Consider the following 17,767-nt stretch of genomic DNA (forward strand, 5'->3'; position numbering starts at 1 on the left):
AGCCGCCCTCCCCAGCCTCTCGCGGGCTCACCTGCGGCTTTGTGTGCTTGTTTGTATTGTCCTTGTTTTGTTTTGGTCCTCCTGCCTCAGTCTCCCGGGGACTGAGGTTACAGGCGTGGTATAGTACACTCCCTTTGTGTTTTCTTTAACACTGTTGACTTGGCGTAACCAGCCATCCCCTTCATTTTTGTTCTTTCCTTTGCTATTGCAAAGAGTCATCTGAACAGTCATCTTCTCACTCCCTGCTACCTGAGCATGAAGCCATGGTGGCTGGGGTGGGAGGTACTTGGATTCAGACTGCAAGGCCTGCTCTGCACTGAAATGCACACCTGGTTTTATCACCTCCCACTTTGAGAGAATTGAAACCAAATAAATTTGAGTCTGAGTTGGCATGGTCCAAAAAGAAAGGATTTTGTTTGTTTGTTTGTTTTCCAGTCCTGGGACTTGAACTCAGGTCCTAAGCACTGTCCCTGGCTTCGTTTTGCTCAAGGCTAGCACTCTGCCACTTGAGCCACAGCGCCACTTCTGGCTTTTTCTATATATGTGGTGCAGAGGAATCGAAGCCAGGGCTTCACTAATACAAGACAAACACCTTACTACTAGGCTATATTCCCAGCCCCAAAAGAGAGGATTTTTATTTTAAAGGCAATTTGAGAATTTTTTTTCAGGCCTTTGAATCTGAACAACTCTTTCCTTGGAAACATTATGCCTTAAAATGGATAACTGGTATTTTACATTGCCACCACACACACCCTTCTTGTTTTCACCCCAAACATATAGAGAGGGTAGAGTTTTTGAAATGGTAATAGGAATACATTCCAAGTACTGAAAACAAAAATTCACTGTTGGAGACTTCTCCAGGTCAGATTCGTGGCTTGAGGGCTAGATTTTTAAATAATATTACAGGAAGAGGTATGTAGGATCTAAATACCAATCCTGTGCACAAAGGCAGAGTGAGAGACAAATATAACATGAGTCTCGAACCCCTAAGACCCAGCCAGGAACCTCCTGCAGAGACAACCAGGAAGCCGTTTAGAGAGTTTCTACTTCCCATCCTGCAGGACAGGAAACCAATAGAACTTCTGGAAATAAACTCATAACTGCAAAGCATATAAGGAAATGTAAGGGAAATGAAAAAAAAGTTAGGAAATTAATCTCTGTGAGGGAGTCAGAGCTGCAACAAAGAGATTTCAAGCAATAAGGAGCCATAAGAAGTAATTAAGCCATAAATATCATTAAAATATTTAAAGAGGTAAAGGAAGCAGTAGGCTCCATAAAACAAGAACTGGAAATTATTTTTTATAAAGGAGAGGCCATGAGTTTGGAAAAAAATCTTAGTGATGATAAAAGTAAGTTATCATTGAAATTTAAAACCAGCCAAAAGTACCAGATGCAGTTGAAAAGAGAGTTCATAAATTGGAAGATTGCTTTAAGGAAATCATCTAAAATGTAGCCCAGAGGAAAGGGGGATGGATAATACGACATAAGAGTTAGGAGAAGCTAGGAGAGGAAGAGCCCTGTGGCTCAAGTGGTAGAGTACCAGCCTTGAGCCCAGGCTGACTTCAAGCCCCATGACGGACCAAAAACAAAAGTTAGGTGAGATGAAAGCTAGAATGAAAAGTTCCTATGAGCATCTACAGTGTGGTGGACTGCAGAGAGACAGCGAGAGCGAGAGAGAGAGAGAATGCAAGCGGGGGTGTTTGAGTCTCAGGTACTACAAACCCCTGGTAGAAGCCTTTCTTGGTAGAGGAGGCATAAGAAGTGGCTCACCTGCTGGACATGCTTCGATTTTCAGTCTGATGATCCAGCTGTAAAATGGCAGCTGAACCTCTACAAGGATGTGGTGAGGAGTGATGGACCGTCTGATCCAGAAAAGACGGTGGAGCGTGTCCAGAGGATCTCAGCAGCCGTCTTCCACCTGGAGCAGGTGAGGAGCGTTGCCCCAGCGCAGCGGCCAGGCTGCTGGAATACAGCGCTCCTTCTGCAGTGAGCCCTGGCTTGTAAGTGCCCGCCTAGGGCCCAGAAAGCAGAGCAGGAGCCATGACGTGCACACGCACGTGCGCGCACGCGCGCACACACACACACACACACACACACACACCTAGCAGCCTCACGTTAGCTCCAGCGACTCACTCAAGCCCACTGTTTATGAAGCTGCTGTTAAACAAGAAAATAGCTAACCACATTTGAGGAAAAGAGGAAAACCTAACACCTTCATAAACAAAATTGTCTCCTACCGGGTCCATTTTGCTAAGTACAGTTGAGAAGCTACATTCTACCTATCCGTGTGATGTATTCTCAGGTGGAGCAGCCTTTGAGGTCCAAGAAAGCGGTCTGGCACAAGCTGTTGTCCAAGCAGCGGAAGCGGGCTGTGGTGGCCTGTTTCAGGATGGCCCCTCTCTACAACCTGCCCAGGTATGTGCTCCTCCCCTTCTCTGCACCCACCATAGGAGCTGAATAGCATCCAGAGCCTTACACTTAGATCTGAAGAATAGAGACTGGAGGCCCTGGCCCATGCCTGCCCAGCAACCCAGCCAAGCGTAAAAATGAAAACTAGATGGGATTACCCCCCCCCCGCACCCATGTCAGGCCCGCTCAGCTCGCCAGCACCCCTGCAACGTGGACAGGCACAGGGAGGATCCCACTTGTGGTGCAGGACTCTTCATGAAGATATAAGGGCCTCTGGGGAAAGGAGTTGCTTTCTAAAACATATCACCAGGGTTTCCAACCTAAGGCCAAGTGGTGTTTCTTTACTCAGACACTTGACACCAAACTGACTGTGTCTTCAGCAGATACAGAGATAGAACTTGAGGACCCTTCAACTTACCTATTTACCATGAAGAAAGGCCATATGCGCAAGGCTGGTGAGGGGAACACTGTGTAAAATCTATGTAAAGGTTTTTCGGTTGCGTGTGACTCATCCTGTGTCAGCATAGCAAGTGGAGTCTATACTTAGTCAACTGTGACAAACACCTGAGATAAACCAGCGGAAGAGGACAGAAAATTTGTTTTCCTTGGTGGTTTCAAACCATTGTCACTTGGCTGTATCACGTTAGATCTATGGTGAAGCAGAACACGATGGCAGGGAGCGTAGGGCAGAGCAGAGCTACCCACCACATGGTAGCTGGAAAGCAGAGACAGCGGGAGTGCCAGTAGTCCCAGGGCCCCTTCAAGGGCACGCCTCATGACCTGGCTCCTTCCCTCAGGCCCCCGTCAAATTACAGATGGCAGCAAGCCACTAGCCCACAACCTTGGGGGACATGTAAGATCCCCAGAATCCACGGAGGGTGTCTAACCAGTGGAACTGGCGGGAGTGATATGTGTGGACAGCAGGGCTGGTGACCTCAGGCTGTCTGGGGTGGATGAGGTCAGGCCTGTGGTGGACAGCAGGGCTGGTGACCTCACACTGGAGTGGATGAGGTCAGGCCTGTGGTGGACAGCAGGGCTGGTGACCTCACACTGTCTGGAGTGGATGAGGTCAGGCCTGTGGTGGACAGCAGGGCTGGTGACCTCAGGCTGTCTGGAGTGGGTGAGGTCAGGCCTGTGGTGGACAGCAGGGCTGGTGACCTCAGGCTGTCTGGGGTGGATGAGGTCAGGCCTGTGGTGGACAGCAGGGCTGGTGACCTCACACTGGAGTGGATGAGGTCAGGCCTGTGGTGGACAGCAGGGCTGGTGACCTCACACTGGAGTGGATGAGGTCAGGCCTGTGGTGGACAGCAGGGCTGGTGACCTCAGGCTGTCTGGGGTGGATGAGGTCAGGCCTGTGGTGGACAGCAGGGCTGGTGACCTCACACTGGAGTGGATGACGTCAGGCCTGTGGTGGACAGCAGGGCTGGTGACCTCACACTGGAGTGGATGAGGTCAGGCCTGTGGTGGACAGCAGGGCTGGTGACCTCAGGCTGTCTGGGGTGGATGAGGTCAGGCCTGTGGTGGACAGCAGGGCTGGTGACCTCACACTGGAGTGGATGAGGTCAGGCCTGTGGTGGACAGCAGGGCTGGTGACCTCACACTGGAGTGGATGAGGTCAGGCCTGTGGTGGACAGCAGAGCTGGTGACCTCACGCTGTCTGGAGTGGATGAGGTCAGGCCTGTGGTGGACAGCAGGGCTGGTGACCTCACACTGGAGTGGATGAGGTCAGGCCTGTGGTGGGCAGCAGGGCTGGTGACCTCACACTGGAGTGGATGAGGTCAGGCCTGTGGTGGACAGCAGAGCTGGTGACCTCACACTGGAGTGGATGAGGTCAGGCCTGTGGTGGACAGCAGAGCTGGTGACCTCACGCTGTCTGGAGTGGATGAGGTCAGGCCTGTGGTGGACAGCAGGGCTGGTGACCTCAGGCTGTCTGGAGTGGATGAGGTCAGGCCTGTGGTGGACAGCAGGGCTGGTGACCTCACACTGGAGTGGATGAGGTCAGGCCTGTGGTGGACAGCAGGGCTGGTGACCTCAGGCTGTCTGGGGTGGATGAGGTCAGGCCTGTGGTGGACAGCAGGGCTGGTGACCTCACACTGGAGTGGATGACGTCAGGCCTGTGGTGGACAGCAGGGCTGGTGACCTCACACTGGAGTGGATGAGGTCAGGCCTGTGGTGGACAGCAGGGCTGGTGACCTCACACTGGAGTGGATGAGGTCAGGCCTGTGGTGGACAGCAGAGCTGGTGACCTCACGCTGTCTGGAGTGGATGAGGTCAGGCCTGTGGTGGACAGCAGGGCTGGTGACCTCACACTGGAGTGGATGAGGTCAGGCCTGTGGTGGGCAGCAGGGCTGGTGACCTCACACTGGAGTGGATGAGGTCAGGCCTGTGGTGGACAGCAGAGCTGGTGACCTCACACTGGAGTGGATGAGGTCAGGCCTGTGGTGGACAGCAGAGCTGGTGACCTCACGCTGTCTGGAGTGGATGAGGTCAGGCCTGTGGTGGACAGCAGGGCTGGTGACCTCAGGCTGTCTGGAGTGGATGAGGTCAGGCCTGTGGTGGACAGCAGGGCTGGTGACCTCACACTGGAGTGGATGAGGTCAGGCCTGTGGTGGGCAGCAGGGCTGGTGACCTCACACTGGAGTGGATGAGGTCAGGCCTGTGGTGGGCAGCAGAGCTGGTGACCTCACACTGGAGTGGATGAGGTCAGGCCTGTGGTGGACAGCAGAGCTGGTGACCTCACGCTGTCTGGAGTGGATGAGGTCAGGCCTGTGGTGGACAGCAGGGCTGGTGACCTCACACTGGAGTGGATGAGGTCAGGCCTGTGGTGGACAGCAGGGCTGGTGACCTCACACTGGAGTGGATGAGGTCAGGCCTGTGGTGGACAGCAGGGCTGGTGACCTCAGGCTGTCTGGGGTGGATGAGGTCAGGCCTGTGGTGGACAGCAGGGCTGGTGACCTCACACTGGAGTGGATGACGTCAGGCCTGTGGTGGACAGCAGGGCTGGTGACCTCACACTGGAGTGGATGAGGTCAGGCCTGTGGTGGACAGCAGGGCTGGTGACCTCAGGCTGTCTGGAGTGGATGAGGTCAGGCCTGTGGTGGACAGCAGGGCTGGTGACCTCACACTGGAGTGGATGAGGTCAGGCCTGTGGTGGACAGCAGGGCTGGTGACCTCACACTGGAGTGGATGAGGTCAGGCCTGTGGTGGACAGCAGAGCTGGTGACCTCACGCTGTCTGGAGTGGATGAGGTCAGGCCTGTGGTGGACAGCAGGGCTGGTGACCTCACACTGGAGTGGATGAGGTCAGGCCTGTGGTGGGCAGCAGGGCTGGTGACCTCACACTGGAGTGGATGAGGTCAGGCCTGTGGTGGACAGCAGAGCTGGTGACCTCACACTGGAGTGGATGAGGTCAGGCCTGTGGTGGACAGCAGGGCTGGTGACCTCAGGCTGTCTGGAGTGGATGAGGTCAGGCCTGTGGTGGACAGCAGGGCTGGTGACCTCACACTGGAGTGGATGAGGTCAGGCTTGTGGTGGACAGCAGGGCTGGTGACCTCACACTGGAGTGGATGAGGTCAGGCCTGTGGTGGACAGCAGAGCTGGTGACCTCACGCTGTCTGGAGTGGATGAGGTCAGGCCTGTGGTGGACAGCAGGGCTGGTGACCTCAGGCTGTCTGGAGTGGATGAGGTCAGGCCTGTGGTGGACAGCAGAGCTGGTGACCTCACACTGTCTGGAGTGGGTGAGGTCAGGCCTGTGGTGGGCAGCAGGGCTGGTGACCTCACGCTGTCTGGAGTGGATGAGGTCAGGCCTGTGGTGGGCAGCAGGGCTGGTGACCTCACGCTGTCTGGAGTGGATGAGGTCAGGCCTGTGGTGGACAGCAGGGCTGGTGACCTCACACTGGAGTGGATGAGGTCAGGCCTGTGGTGGACAGCAGGGCTGGTGACCTCACGCTGTCTGGAGTGGATGAGGTCAGGCCTGTGGTGGACAGCAGAGCTGGTGACCTCACACTGGAGTGGATGAGGTCAGGCCTGTGGTGGACAGCAGGGCTGGTGACCTCATACTGGAGTGGATGAGGTCAGACCTGTGGTGGACAGCAGAGCTGGTGACCTCACACTGGAGTGGATGAGGTCAGGCCTGTGGTGGACAGCAGGGCTGGTGACCTCACACTGGAGTGGATGAGGTCAGACCTGTGGTGGACAGCAGAGCTGGTGACCTCACACTGGAGTGGATGAGGTCAGGCCTGTGGTGGACAGCAGGGCTGGTGACCTCACACTGGAGTGGATGAGGTCAGACCTGTGGTGGACAGCAGAGCTGGTGACCTCACACTGGAGTGGATGAGGTCAGGCCTGTGGTGGACAGCAGAGCTGGTGACCTCACACTGTCTGGAGTGGGTGAGGTCAGGCCTGTGGTGGGCAGCAGGGCTGGTGACCTCACGCTGTCTGGAGTGGATGAGGTCAGGCCTGTGGTGGGCAGCAGGGCTGGTGACCTCACGCTGTCTGGAGTGGATGAGGTCAGGCCTGTGGTGGACAGCAGGGCTGGTGACCTCACACTGGAGTGGATGAGGTCAGGCCTGTGGTGGACAGCAGGGCTGGTGACCTCACGCTGTCTGGAGTGGATGAGGTCAGGCCTGTGGTGGACAGCAGAGCTGGTGACCTCACACTGGAGTGGATGAGGTCAGGCCTGTGGTGGACAGCAGGGCTGGTGACCTCATACTGGAGTGGATGAGGTCAGACCTGTGGTGGACAGCAGAGCTGGTGACCTCACACTGGAGTGGATGAGGTCAGGCCTGTGGTGGACAGCAGGGCTGGTGACCTCACACTGGAGTGGATGAGGTCAGACCTGTGGTGGACAGCAGAGCTGGTGACCTCACACTGGAGTGGATGAGGTCAGGCCTGTGGTGGACAGCAGAGCTGGTGACCTCACACTGTCTGGAGTGGGTGAGGTCAGGCCTGTGGTGGGCAGCAGGGCTGGTGACCTCACGCTGTCTGGAGTGGATGAGGTCAGGCCTGTGGTGGGCAGCAGGGCTGGTGACCTCACGCTGTCTGGGGTGGATGAGGTCAGGCCTGTGGTGGACAGCAGGGCTGGTGACCTCACGCTGTCTGGAGTGGATGAGGTCAGGCCTGTGGTGGACAGCAGAGCTGGTGACCTCACACTGGAGTGGATGAGGTCAGGCCTGTGGTGGACAGCAGGGCTGGTGACCTCACGCTGTCTGGAGTGGATGAGGTCAGGCCTGTGGTGGACAGCAGAGCTGGTGACCTCACACTGGAGTGGATGAGGTCAGGCCTGTGGTAGACAGCAGGGCTGGTGACCTCACACTGGAGTGGATGAGGTCAGGCCTGTGGTGGACAGCAGAGCTGGTGACCTCACACTGGAGTGGATGAGGTCAGACCTGTGGTGGCCAGCAGATCTGGTTCCTGAATGTCAGCTTCTGGTCTAGCAACTTCCTGTTCAGTGGGAACCCCTGCCCCTGCTCAGGGAGCCGAAAGACCTTCGCCAGTGTATTCTGAATCCATGTAGACAGTACAGTAGGAGAGCGGGGACACTCCTGTGTGTATCCTTTCTTTCATCCGTGTGTGGGTCTTGGCCGTTGTCCAGAGTGTGCAGTTCCCTGGCCCTGAGCCAACTCTGTTCTCCTCAGCGTCTTCACAGAACCACAGGTTTGAGATGGGCATCTACTCCAGCAGGCCTTTCTCTAGAAAACAGGCTTCTGTTTGGGGGACAGAATGGGAGTCACTAAATCAATCAACCAACAGATAATGAATAAAAAGATAAAAATTTAAATCAAACAGCATAGACATGGAGGATCCTGAAGTCCTCACAGAAAAGTAAACTTCATGGCCATAAAATATGCAAACAGACATAGGATTTTAGTTTGTTTTCTGGAAGTCATGAAACATGAGAAAGCATGTACTCTCCTGTCACTTGATACTGTGCTAGTATAGTCTGCAGAAGAGCTCGCGAATCCTCGTGGCTCACCCCTGGGATCCTTAGCTGCTCAGGAGGCTGAAGCCCTTGAGTCGCTTATCTCTAATTAGCCACCAGAAAACTGGAAGTAGCGCTGTGGCTCAAGTGGTAGAGCTCTAGCCTTGAGCTGAAGAGCTCAGGGAGACGGCCCAGGCCAAGAGTTCAAGCCCCACAACCAACCAAAAAACAAAAAAAAAAAACTCCTCAGGGCTAGGCTGTCAGGGAAGATAGGAAGTCTCTCAAACACTAGCATTTTGTTCTGAATCCACTGAAAACGTTAGTGCTATTGTTTCATTGGGGCTGCTTCTCCTGCAACTCAACTCCTGTGGGTCGGGAAAGTCCTGGGATTCGCACTGTCCCAGGTAAAGGACAGCCACCCCAGACCCAGGAGCTCTGCCTGAGCTGCCCTGTGCTTTCATGCTGGCATGGACTGAAAAGCAGAGTTCACGACTGAGAAACTGACAGTAGAGGCGAGGCTTCCTGGCCTGTGATCCCCTCAACGACATGGAATCTCCCAGCACGAAAGCTGACTTGTTTATGTGAAAACTGTTTCCCTGATGTTAGTTTTTAAAAGAAAACCTGTATGCTTTTCTCCAGACACAAAATTAACAATTTCTTCCTGAGCACCTTCCAACGGGTTTGGCTGGAAAAGGTTAATGAGAAAGCTCAGTATGACAGGCTTATACCCGTGTTAATGGTAATGTAATCTGTGGAGGACCACTCTCGTTCTGCACTCTTCCTCCCCTGGCCATGGTGGATGTGAGCGTGAGAACATACCTTTGTACAATTGTCTAATGAACTCTGATTGGTCAGGTTTGAAAGAAAAATGGCAGCCCTTCGTTCTCCGTAAGCCGTGCCCAGGGCTTCCCGACGGCCCTCCCGCTCCTGCCCTCCCTCAGCTGCTCCCAGCGGCAGCTCCAGCCCTGGCCTCCAGGGACGCCTGCTGCCCGTCCGCCCTGCTCCTCAGTCCCCAGGGGCGTGGGGAGGGGTCCCGAGGCGCACCAGGTGCCCTTGGCGGAGCGCGGGGGTGGCCTTCCTCTCAAAGCCGCTGCGGCACCTGGCCCAGACCGCCCCGCGGAGGACCGGTGTTCCGAGAACGCCGCAGACTAAACCCCTCACCAGACCGGTGGTGATTCCATGGGAACCGCGGCCCGCCCTGTGAGGCAGGCCCGCCAGGGCTGTTCATTGACGAGCATTTCTTACCAGAGGGCAGGCGTGGCAGCCTCTGTGAGCCCAGATACGGGTCACGGTCACCGCCGTGTCTTGCTGTAACCACGGCTGTGTGCAGAACGCGCGCTCGCCCTTGGGGAGTGCCTGGTTGGAGAGTTCTGGTTCCTTCTAAGCCCACACTCACAGTGCGCTCCTGGCCAGCCTGACCAATCAGAAGATCCGAATTGTACAAAATCCCGCCCTGCTTACTAACCACTAACCACCCAGACGACGCCTGCGAGTCCGCGTGCCTCCTGACCCCCCTCTCGCCCTTCTGCTTAGGCACCGCTCTATTAACCTCTTCCTCCATGGCTATCAGAGATTTTGGATAGAAACAGAGGCGTATTCCTTTGAAGAGAATCTAGTGCAGGACTTGGCTGTAAGTACTGACTTGCAGATATGGGTGTGGGTGAGTTTGACTTTTGTGTGTGTGTGTGTGTTACAACAGTTCATCACTCACAAAAACCAAATGTATGCTATGAGAGGAATGAACCCATGGATCCTCCGGGAGGCCTTGCAGATGGTCCTAAGAGCAAAGGGTGAACTTTGCCTTAGGGTTAACTTCCCCCCCACCCCTCCTCCTCCTCCTCCTCCTCCCCCTCCCCTTCCCCCTCCCCCTCCTCCTCCTCCTCCTCCCCTCCCCCTCCCCCTCCCCCTTCCCCTCCTCCCCTCCCCCTCCCCCCTCCCCCTTCCCCTCCTCCCCCTCCCCCTTCCCCTCCTCCTCCTCCCCCTCCCCCTCCCCCTTCCCCTCCTCCTCCTCCTCCCCCTCCCCCTCCTCCTCCCCCCTCCCCCTCCTCCTCCTCCTCCCCCTCCTCCTCCTCCTCCCCCTCCCCCTCCCCCTCCCCCTCCTCCTCCCCTTCCTCCTCCTCCCCCTCCCCCTCCCCCTCCTCCTCCCCTTCCTCCTCCTCCCCCTCCCCCTCCTCCTCCCCCTCCCCCTCCCCCTTCCCCTCCTCCCCCTCCCCCTTCCTCTCCTCCTCCTCCCCCTCCCCCTCCCCCTTCCCCTCCTCCTCCCCCTCCCCCTCCTCCTCCCCCCTCCCCCTCCTCCTCCTCCTCCCCCCCCTCCTCCTCCTCCCCCTCCCCCTCCCCCTCCCCCTCCTCTTCCCCTTCCTCCTCCTCCCCCTCCCCCTCCTCCTCCCCTTCCTCCTCCTCCTCCTCCTCCTCCTCCCCCCTCCCCCCCTCCCCCCTCCTCCTCCCCCTCCTCCTCATTAACAGCTAACACTTCCTGACCTGCGCGGCCACATCATGGCCGTCCACGCCGAATTAGGCTGTGAGCACTGGGGCTGCGGGAGGCACCCTACCCCGGCCAGGACCCCCACATGCCTAACCGCAACTGCTCTGGGAAGGGCGCCTCCCAGGACCTCCAGGCCCCTCCCGTCCCTATCGGCTGTCAGCAAGTCAGGCATGACGTGCTCTGAAACCCCAGAGAACGGCATGCGAGGGAAACTATGCCTTGCCGAAGGACCACACCGCAGCCTCCTCCGATTCTGAGCGCCAGCCCGCGGCATCCCCCTCCCCTCGGTGCTCCCCTCCGGCCTGTCCTCCCCTCCTCCCCTGTTCTCCCACCCTCCCCTCTGTCTGTCGTTTTCTCCCATCACTTCCTCTCTCTGCGTGTCCTGTACTGTTTCTGTCTTCCTTTCTCTACCTTTCCCTACCACGTCCTGCTTCTTCTCCTTCTTCCTCTCTTTTAAGCCTTTCCGCCCTGTTCTGCTTCTGTGCCTTCCTATGGCTGAGAAAGGCCCTCGCCAGGTGTTCCCACTTTCTTGATGGGCATGGACTTGACGGGGAGCCGGTCCAGCCTCGGCTTGCTCTGAACCCGTTCTCACCAGTGCCCCGGTCTGCTCTGCGCTGCCGACTGTGCCGCTGCTGGAAATCTCTCCCCTTTCTGCAAAAGGCTTGCCGCCCCAGGACAGCAGCCCTGGGGAGGCTAGCAGACACACAGGTTGTGTCTAGAATGATACTAGACCCCCAAAATGGCCCCAGAGCTTTGTACTTCTTAATCTCCCCGCCCTACCTTCTGCAACCCAACTCCCCAAGAAAAATTTCCAGTATTGGCCAGAAGGACTCAGCCTTATCTTAACTTCTACTCATCTCGGGTGCATCGAGGTTCTGCTGATTGGAGCCTAAAGCTCCTTCCCTTGTGGTTGGCCTTTTGTCTTTTCTTCAATCTCACTTAGCCTAAAATTGACATGTTTCTATGTCTCTGCCACCCTTGCATCCTCAGGACCTCTGTTCTGAAATAAATGGAGGAGGCAGCGGTTTCCTTTTCTGCTTCCAGTCCGATACCTTCCATGCCTGTGCTTTGCCTTTTTTCGCATGCAGCTGTGTGGCACGTGGTGAAATCTGTGGCTAAAACCTGTGTGTGGATTTGTTGTAGAGATCACCCAAGGTGGAGGAGGAGGAGGAGGAAGAGCCGGAAAAGCAGCCCGACCCACTGCATCAGATCATTCTCCACTTCAGCCAAAATGCTCTCACAGAGAGGAGGTCAGCTGAGGGCGAGGGAGGCAGGGTCTGAGCCGCCCTCGTGGTTGGCCACCGGGAAGCCTCAGGAGGACCTGCTCCAAACTGCGACCCTCCCAGCGTGGTGCTGGGCAGGTTCTGAACACTAACCGGCCTGGGATTGCAATCTTATTCCTGAATTCCATAGCAAGCCAGAGCTAATTCGGTTTCCCAGAGTGATTTGCAAGGGAGGGACGGGGGAATGCTTTAATGAGCTCACTAGTGCATATCATTTGAGATTCATATACTCTTAGTCTTTTCTGTGGGATCCAAGAGGTAGCCTGCTAACTGCTTCCTCCATTCTTCCCAGCAAACTGGAAGAGGACCCTCTGTACACCTCCTATTCCAGCATGATGGCCAAGGTACGCCTGGGGTTTCTGCGCACTGTCTCCGTCTGTCTTCCCTGCCACTACAGGCGCGGGGAGACTGTCATGTGAACAGGTGCATGTGCCACAGGCACAGGAGAGAGCATGCCCTGGCAGGATCCGGGTCCACTGCACTACAGACACGAGACAGGGAGAGGAAGGGAGAGAGGGAGGGAGGGAGAGGGGGAGAGGGAGGAAGGGAGAGAAAGAGAGAAAGAGAGAGAGAGAGAGAGAGCAAGAGCACCCTGGCAGGACCCAGGTCCACTGTGCCACAGGCACAGGAGAGAGGGACCTGTAGGATCCAAACCCTCTCCATTGCAGCCTCTCTGCCGTGGCCTGGGTGCAGGGACATCTCCCTGCATTCCTTATCTCTCGTTTACCTCAGAACTTTCTTTACTAAGGGAGAGAGTTCAGCCCTGCGGTTAAGCCAGGCAGATTCCCATTGATTATGGAATCTTGGTGTTCCTGTCTCTTCTTAACCCCTTGATAACTGCAAAGATGACATTTAAACTAAAGTGTTGTCATATAGCGATCAAAATGTTCCTGGTTTTACAGAATACTAAGGTCCCAGGGTGAATTATAGCTTGTCACTCATCCTTGCAAACTAGAACAAGTTGTATTTATTAGTCTTTTGTTTTGCTTTGTTTTTTTGCCAGTCCTGGGGCTTGAACTCAGGGCCTGAGCACTGTCCCTGGCTTCTTTTTGCTCAAGGCTAGCACTCTGCCACTTGAGCCACAGCACCACTTCTGGATTTTTCTATACATGTGGTGCTAAGGAATCGAACCCAGGGCTTCATCTATACGAGGCGAGCACTTTACCACTAGGCCATATTCCCAGCCCTATTAGCAATCTTAATTTGGTTATTTTTCTGCTCCTGCCCCTGCTCCATGGAAATCCAGAGCTGTCAAAGTGGTGAGGATGAAGACGAAGAGGAAGACAAGGAGAAAACATTTGAGGTAAGTTTTCATAAAGATTAAAAACAAGGCCGCCAGGCCGAGAACGTGGCCTAGTGGTAGAGTGCTTGCCTAGCATGCATGAAGCCCTGGGCTGGATTCCTCAGCACCACATACACAGAAAAGGCTGGGAGTGGCATTGTGGCTCAAGTGGCAGAGTGCTAGCCTTGAGCAAAAGGAAGCCAGGGACAGTGCTCAGGCCCTGAGTTCAAGCCCCAGGACTGGCAAAAAACAAAACCACAAGGCTGCCTTCCAGGCCAACCAGCTGCAGCTTCAGCAGCGGTGCTGAGGTGTCTCCGTGGACATCCTCTAGCTCGGGTTTGCTGTCTGCCTATTGGCCTACCAAGGAAGCAGGAAACTGTGCCAGTCAGCAAGCCAGCCCAAGGCCCACCGTGTTGTACTTCTTCCCAGACATAGTAGAAAGCTGTGAGAGCCAGACATGAAACTTCAGAGCCATGGGTTGGATTTTGTACTACTGTTCTATAAATGCAAATTGAAAATACTTTTCATTTAAAATCCAGGTGGGACTCTGAAACATCTGAAGTTAAAATACTTTAGGTCCCTCATAGTCTTAATTGACAGAGTACCCAACAGATTGCAACAGATGCAAAAGAACATACAGTTTTATTATGGAGAATGTTTACATTATAATGGCAGCTCCAGAAGAAAGCATATGTTTACTGAGGGCTGAGCACTCTAGATGAGTGGGCATTGCTTGTGTTCAGACAAATTTACGCAGATTGACTCTCCAGCATCTTTTCTGTATGACAGACACTGAAAATACACACTTTTTGTTTGGTTACGTTTTTGAGACAGAATCTCTGTGTCTCAGGCAGGTTTTGAACTAGAGGTTTCTGTTTAGCCTTTGAGTAGTAGGATTCCAAGAGTGTACCACCAGACGCGGCTTGAGGCACACACGTTTTAATCTTAGCTCCCTGGAGTCATAGAGTCAAAGGGGAAGGAACAAACTACATTACCTATCAGTACAAAAAGTGGAAAGTCTGCCTTCGGTTTGTAGGGGAGTTAGGGGCGGGGCTCTTGGAAAGCTTCAGAGGTTAGCTTTATCTGACATGGTGGGTGTTGTCTTGGTAGGTAACTAAAGGTTCTCTCAGCTCCCCTTCGCATGGTGAATGCCTTTGAAGGACACAGGATAGAGCCTGGGGAGCAGTAGAGGGTGAGGGACAGGTCTTTCCCTGTCATTCTTTTTTCCTAGGAGAAAGAGATGGAGAAGCAGAAAACCCTCTATCAGCAAGCCCGGCTGCACGAGCGTGGGGCTGCCGAGATGGTTCTGCAGATGATCAGTGCCAGCAAAGGTGATCTCTCCCCTTCCTAGACAGGCCCAGCACCCCCCAGAGCTGCCACATGGGGCGTCAAGCTGCGCTTTCCACCTTTGTCCCCCGTGACCCCGCCAAATCCTCGCCCTGGCAGGTGAGATGAGCGCCATGGTGGTGGAGACGCTGAAGCTGGGGATTGCCATTCTCAACGGAGGCAACGCGGGCGTGCAGCAGGTGACGGGGCTCCGGGGCAGTGTGCGGGGCCGGGGCTGTCCCGTCCCCGCTTGGCAGCTCCGAGCGCCAAGGAAGAGGCGTTGGGGCTGCAGAGGGGCCACCGCTGTCCTCAGAGCACAGACGGCTGTCATCGGGGCTGGGGGTTTACAGGCAAATGTGCATTTGATGAAGAGGTTTCACCCAGGGGTAAAAGAAGTAAACGTTTCCCTTTTTTTTTGTAAGTAGCTGATTTTATGCAAATATATATGCATATATATACACATATATATGTGCATATATATATATAGGGGGGGCTGGGAATGTGGCCTAGTGGTAGAGTGCTTGCCTCGTATACATGAAGCCCTGGATTCGATTCCTCAGCACCACATATAGAGAAAAAAGCTGGAAGTGGCGCTGTGGCTAAAGAGGCAGAGTGCTAGCCTTGAGCAGAAAGAAGCCAGGGACAGTGCTCAGGCCCTGAGTCCCAAGCCCTAGGACTGACACGCATGCACACACACACACACACACACACACACACACACACCACCCTACACCACCCCCCCACACACACCACCCCACACCACCCCCCACACACACACCCAAGCCTTGGGTTTCTATTTCAGCCCTGTTCTTGTTTGCTGCCTTGTAAGGAGTCTCGTCATCACATGGGGTTTTTACAGCCCCCTTGCATCTTACTCACTCAGTGAATCCTTTATTAATTCCCCAGGCAGCTATGCAGATTGTTGACCATGCCAGGCTGTAGTATGGGCTGCTGGTGTCGCCTTTGCAGTGTGGTAGCACTGAATGCTACAAAAGCCCTGGCTGCCATGTGGCTGGCATGCTAGCGAGCCTCCGGCAATGCACAAAGGCCTGGGACGGGGCGCTCTTGGAAGACAGGGTGCAATGCTGTCTCCCAGGCAACCCTGCCTACGGCTAAAAGCATCTAGGCCCACAGAAGAGTGACGATTCAGACAGACACTTATACAGTTATATGCCAGGCCATAGAGAAGCTCTAAATCCATAGCCACCATATCACCCATGATCTCTCCTGCCTTGAACACTTACCAGACAGATTGCGTATTAAGAATTGCCATTTTCTTGATGATTGCCCTTGGCTCAATCCCCACCCCACCCCTCTCCCTCAGTTGACTATATCACAGGGCCTTTTCAAAATCAGTCCATCAGCCAACAGCATTTGGGGGTATGTCAGAACACTCCTGCCTTCCCATTAAAGTCTCTTGTGAAAAAATACTCAGCTTTCAGTTAGGCCCCTGGGATTTGGGTTCCGTAAGTAGAGGTGTGGCTCGTACAGCTATTTCCTTATATAAGAGAAAGAGCACGGGTGATTCGGGATCTTGGTCCTTGGTCTGTCTCCCGTTTGCCATTTCCCCCATCAGAATTAAGAGGGCCAGCAGCATAGTTCTAACTGCTTTTCTCTTTATTTAAAATGTATCTCCTTTGCAGAAAATGCTAGACTATCTAAAGGAGAAAAAAGATGCTGGATTCTTTCAAAGCCTTTCTGGTCTTATGCAGTCCTGCAGGTAAATATGGGGAAACACTTAGCATTTTTTAAACATTATTCAAGAGAAAAGGGAACAGAAAATAGTGCACAGAAGTAACTAGTGAGCTCCCCTATTTTGGAAAGCAAAGAGGATGGATATTGTTCGAATCAGCAGTACATTCAAGCAGCATTTGGCAGGGAGAAATCTCCATTAGCCATTTCCTTTAATCACCTTCCTTGCCTCCTTTTTGGTCAGATTGTCTTCCTAGGAGGCTGAATGTGTTCCTCAATTTTTGTTTCAAGCGTGTGCCTCACTGAAAGCCAAAACAAAAAGAACAGGAAAGTGAGGGTACCGCACTGTGGTCAGACCCTCACATACTGTTGTTAGCTTTTTCCTAGTGATTCTTTGCATGGAGTTGGGGGGGGGGTACATATACCTATATGTCCTCCTCAGTGGAGGTACATCTTCGAATGGCAACGTTTTGACATGGACTCAAAAAAGCATTTAACTATCACTTCATATTACCTAGCTGTGTCCTAGGCACCCTTCAGAAGCGCACCGCTCCTGCTCATCTGAGGATGAGCTAGTAGCCTTTCTAAGAAGAGTCAGTGAGTTTACTCTTGAAAACTCATTCTAAAAGAAATCAAAGTCACAGTTGTTTAGCTCATTTGCCCGCATGCACTATAGGTATTTATCACATTAAATATTTAAAATGGAACATAATGTTCCGTTTGAAAATGTGGAGGATGTGCATCCCTTCCTTTGTGCAGACTTCATGATCCTGCGAACCTTATTTGATTGCGCAAACATTGTGCCCTGGAGCTACAGTGTGACCTCTTATTCTCAGCTCCAACAGTCTGTTGGTGTATGATTTCTCTCAGGAGAAGAGAATGTGATCTTATCAGCTGTGACTCAGTGAGGAGGGAACAGCCTGTGTGCGCTCAGAGATAGAAAGCCCAGGCCACTCATTTCTCCATTGCTCACAGAATGCTCCGCTAAATTCCTGCGCGTTCTCTCTGTACGCCATAGTACTTAATGCTGCTAATTTTGTTTCTAATTCTCTTATAATGATGGCACGGAGAGGCAGGTGCCATGCGCTCAGCTGCCAGCTACATCTAACCAAAGTTTTAAGATACCTTAATGGGTTTTGATTATGATGAGGGCAATACACATTTGTAAAAACACTTGGGCAGTAGAAAAATTAAAACACTCAGGATGGGTGTTTAGGGATTGAAATTAGGATCAGAACTATGTCGCCCAGATTCAGAATCAAAACTGCCCCTTCCAAGCAACGAGGTCCAAATTCCCTTTTCCGTGCTGTCCTCCCTCAACAGGCAAACCAACACAGAAGGATAGCGCTGGGGTGCCCAACCCTCTCACAACAG

General features: G+C 53.9%; 1 protein-coding gene across 1 annotated transcript in view; it reads left to right on the forward strand.

Moving 5' to 3' along the window:
• Positions 1–17,767, forward strand: part of Ryr3 (ryanodine receptor 3) — a 369,516-nt gene that overhangs the window by 323,181 nt on the left and 28,568 nt on the right. Inside the window, 9 exon segments of the mRNA XM_048333185.1 lie at positions 1,796–1,927; positions 2,303–2,415; positions 9,862–9,958; positions 11,954–12,060; positions 12,386–12,437; positions 13,340–13,396; positions 14,607–14,706; positions 14,822–14,901; positions 16,345–16,421. Coding sequence (XP_048189142.1) covers positions 1,796–1,927; positions 2,303–2,415; positions 9,862–9,958; positions 11,954–12,060; positions 12,386–12,437; positions 13,340–13,396; positions 14,607–14,706; positions 14,822–14,901; positions 16,345–16,421 — 815 coding nt within the window.

This window comes from Perognathus longimembris, chromosome 23 (assembly GCF_023159225.1).
Source record: "Perognathus longimembris pacificus isolate PPM17 chromosome 23, ASM2315922v1, whole genome shotgun sequence".
NCBI classification, from domain to species: Eukaryota; Metazoa; Chordata; class Mammalia; order Rodentia; family Heteromyidae; genus Perognathus; species Perognathus longimembris.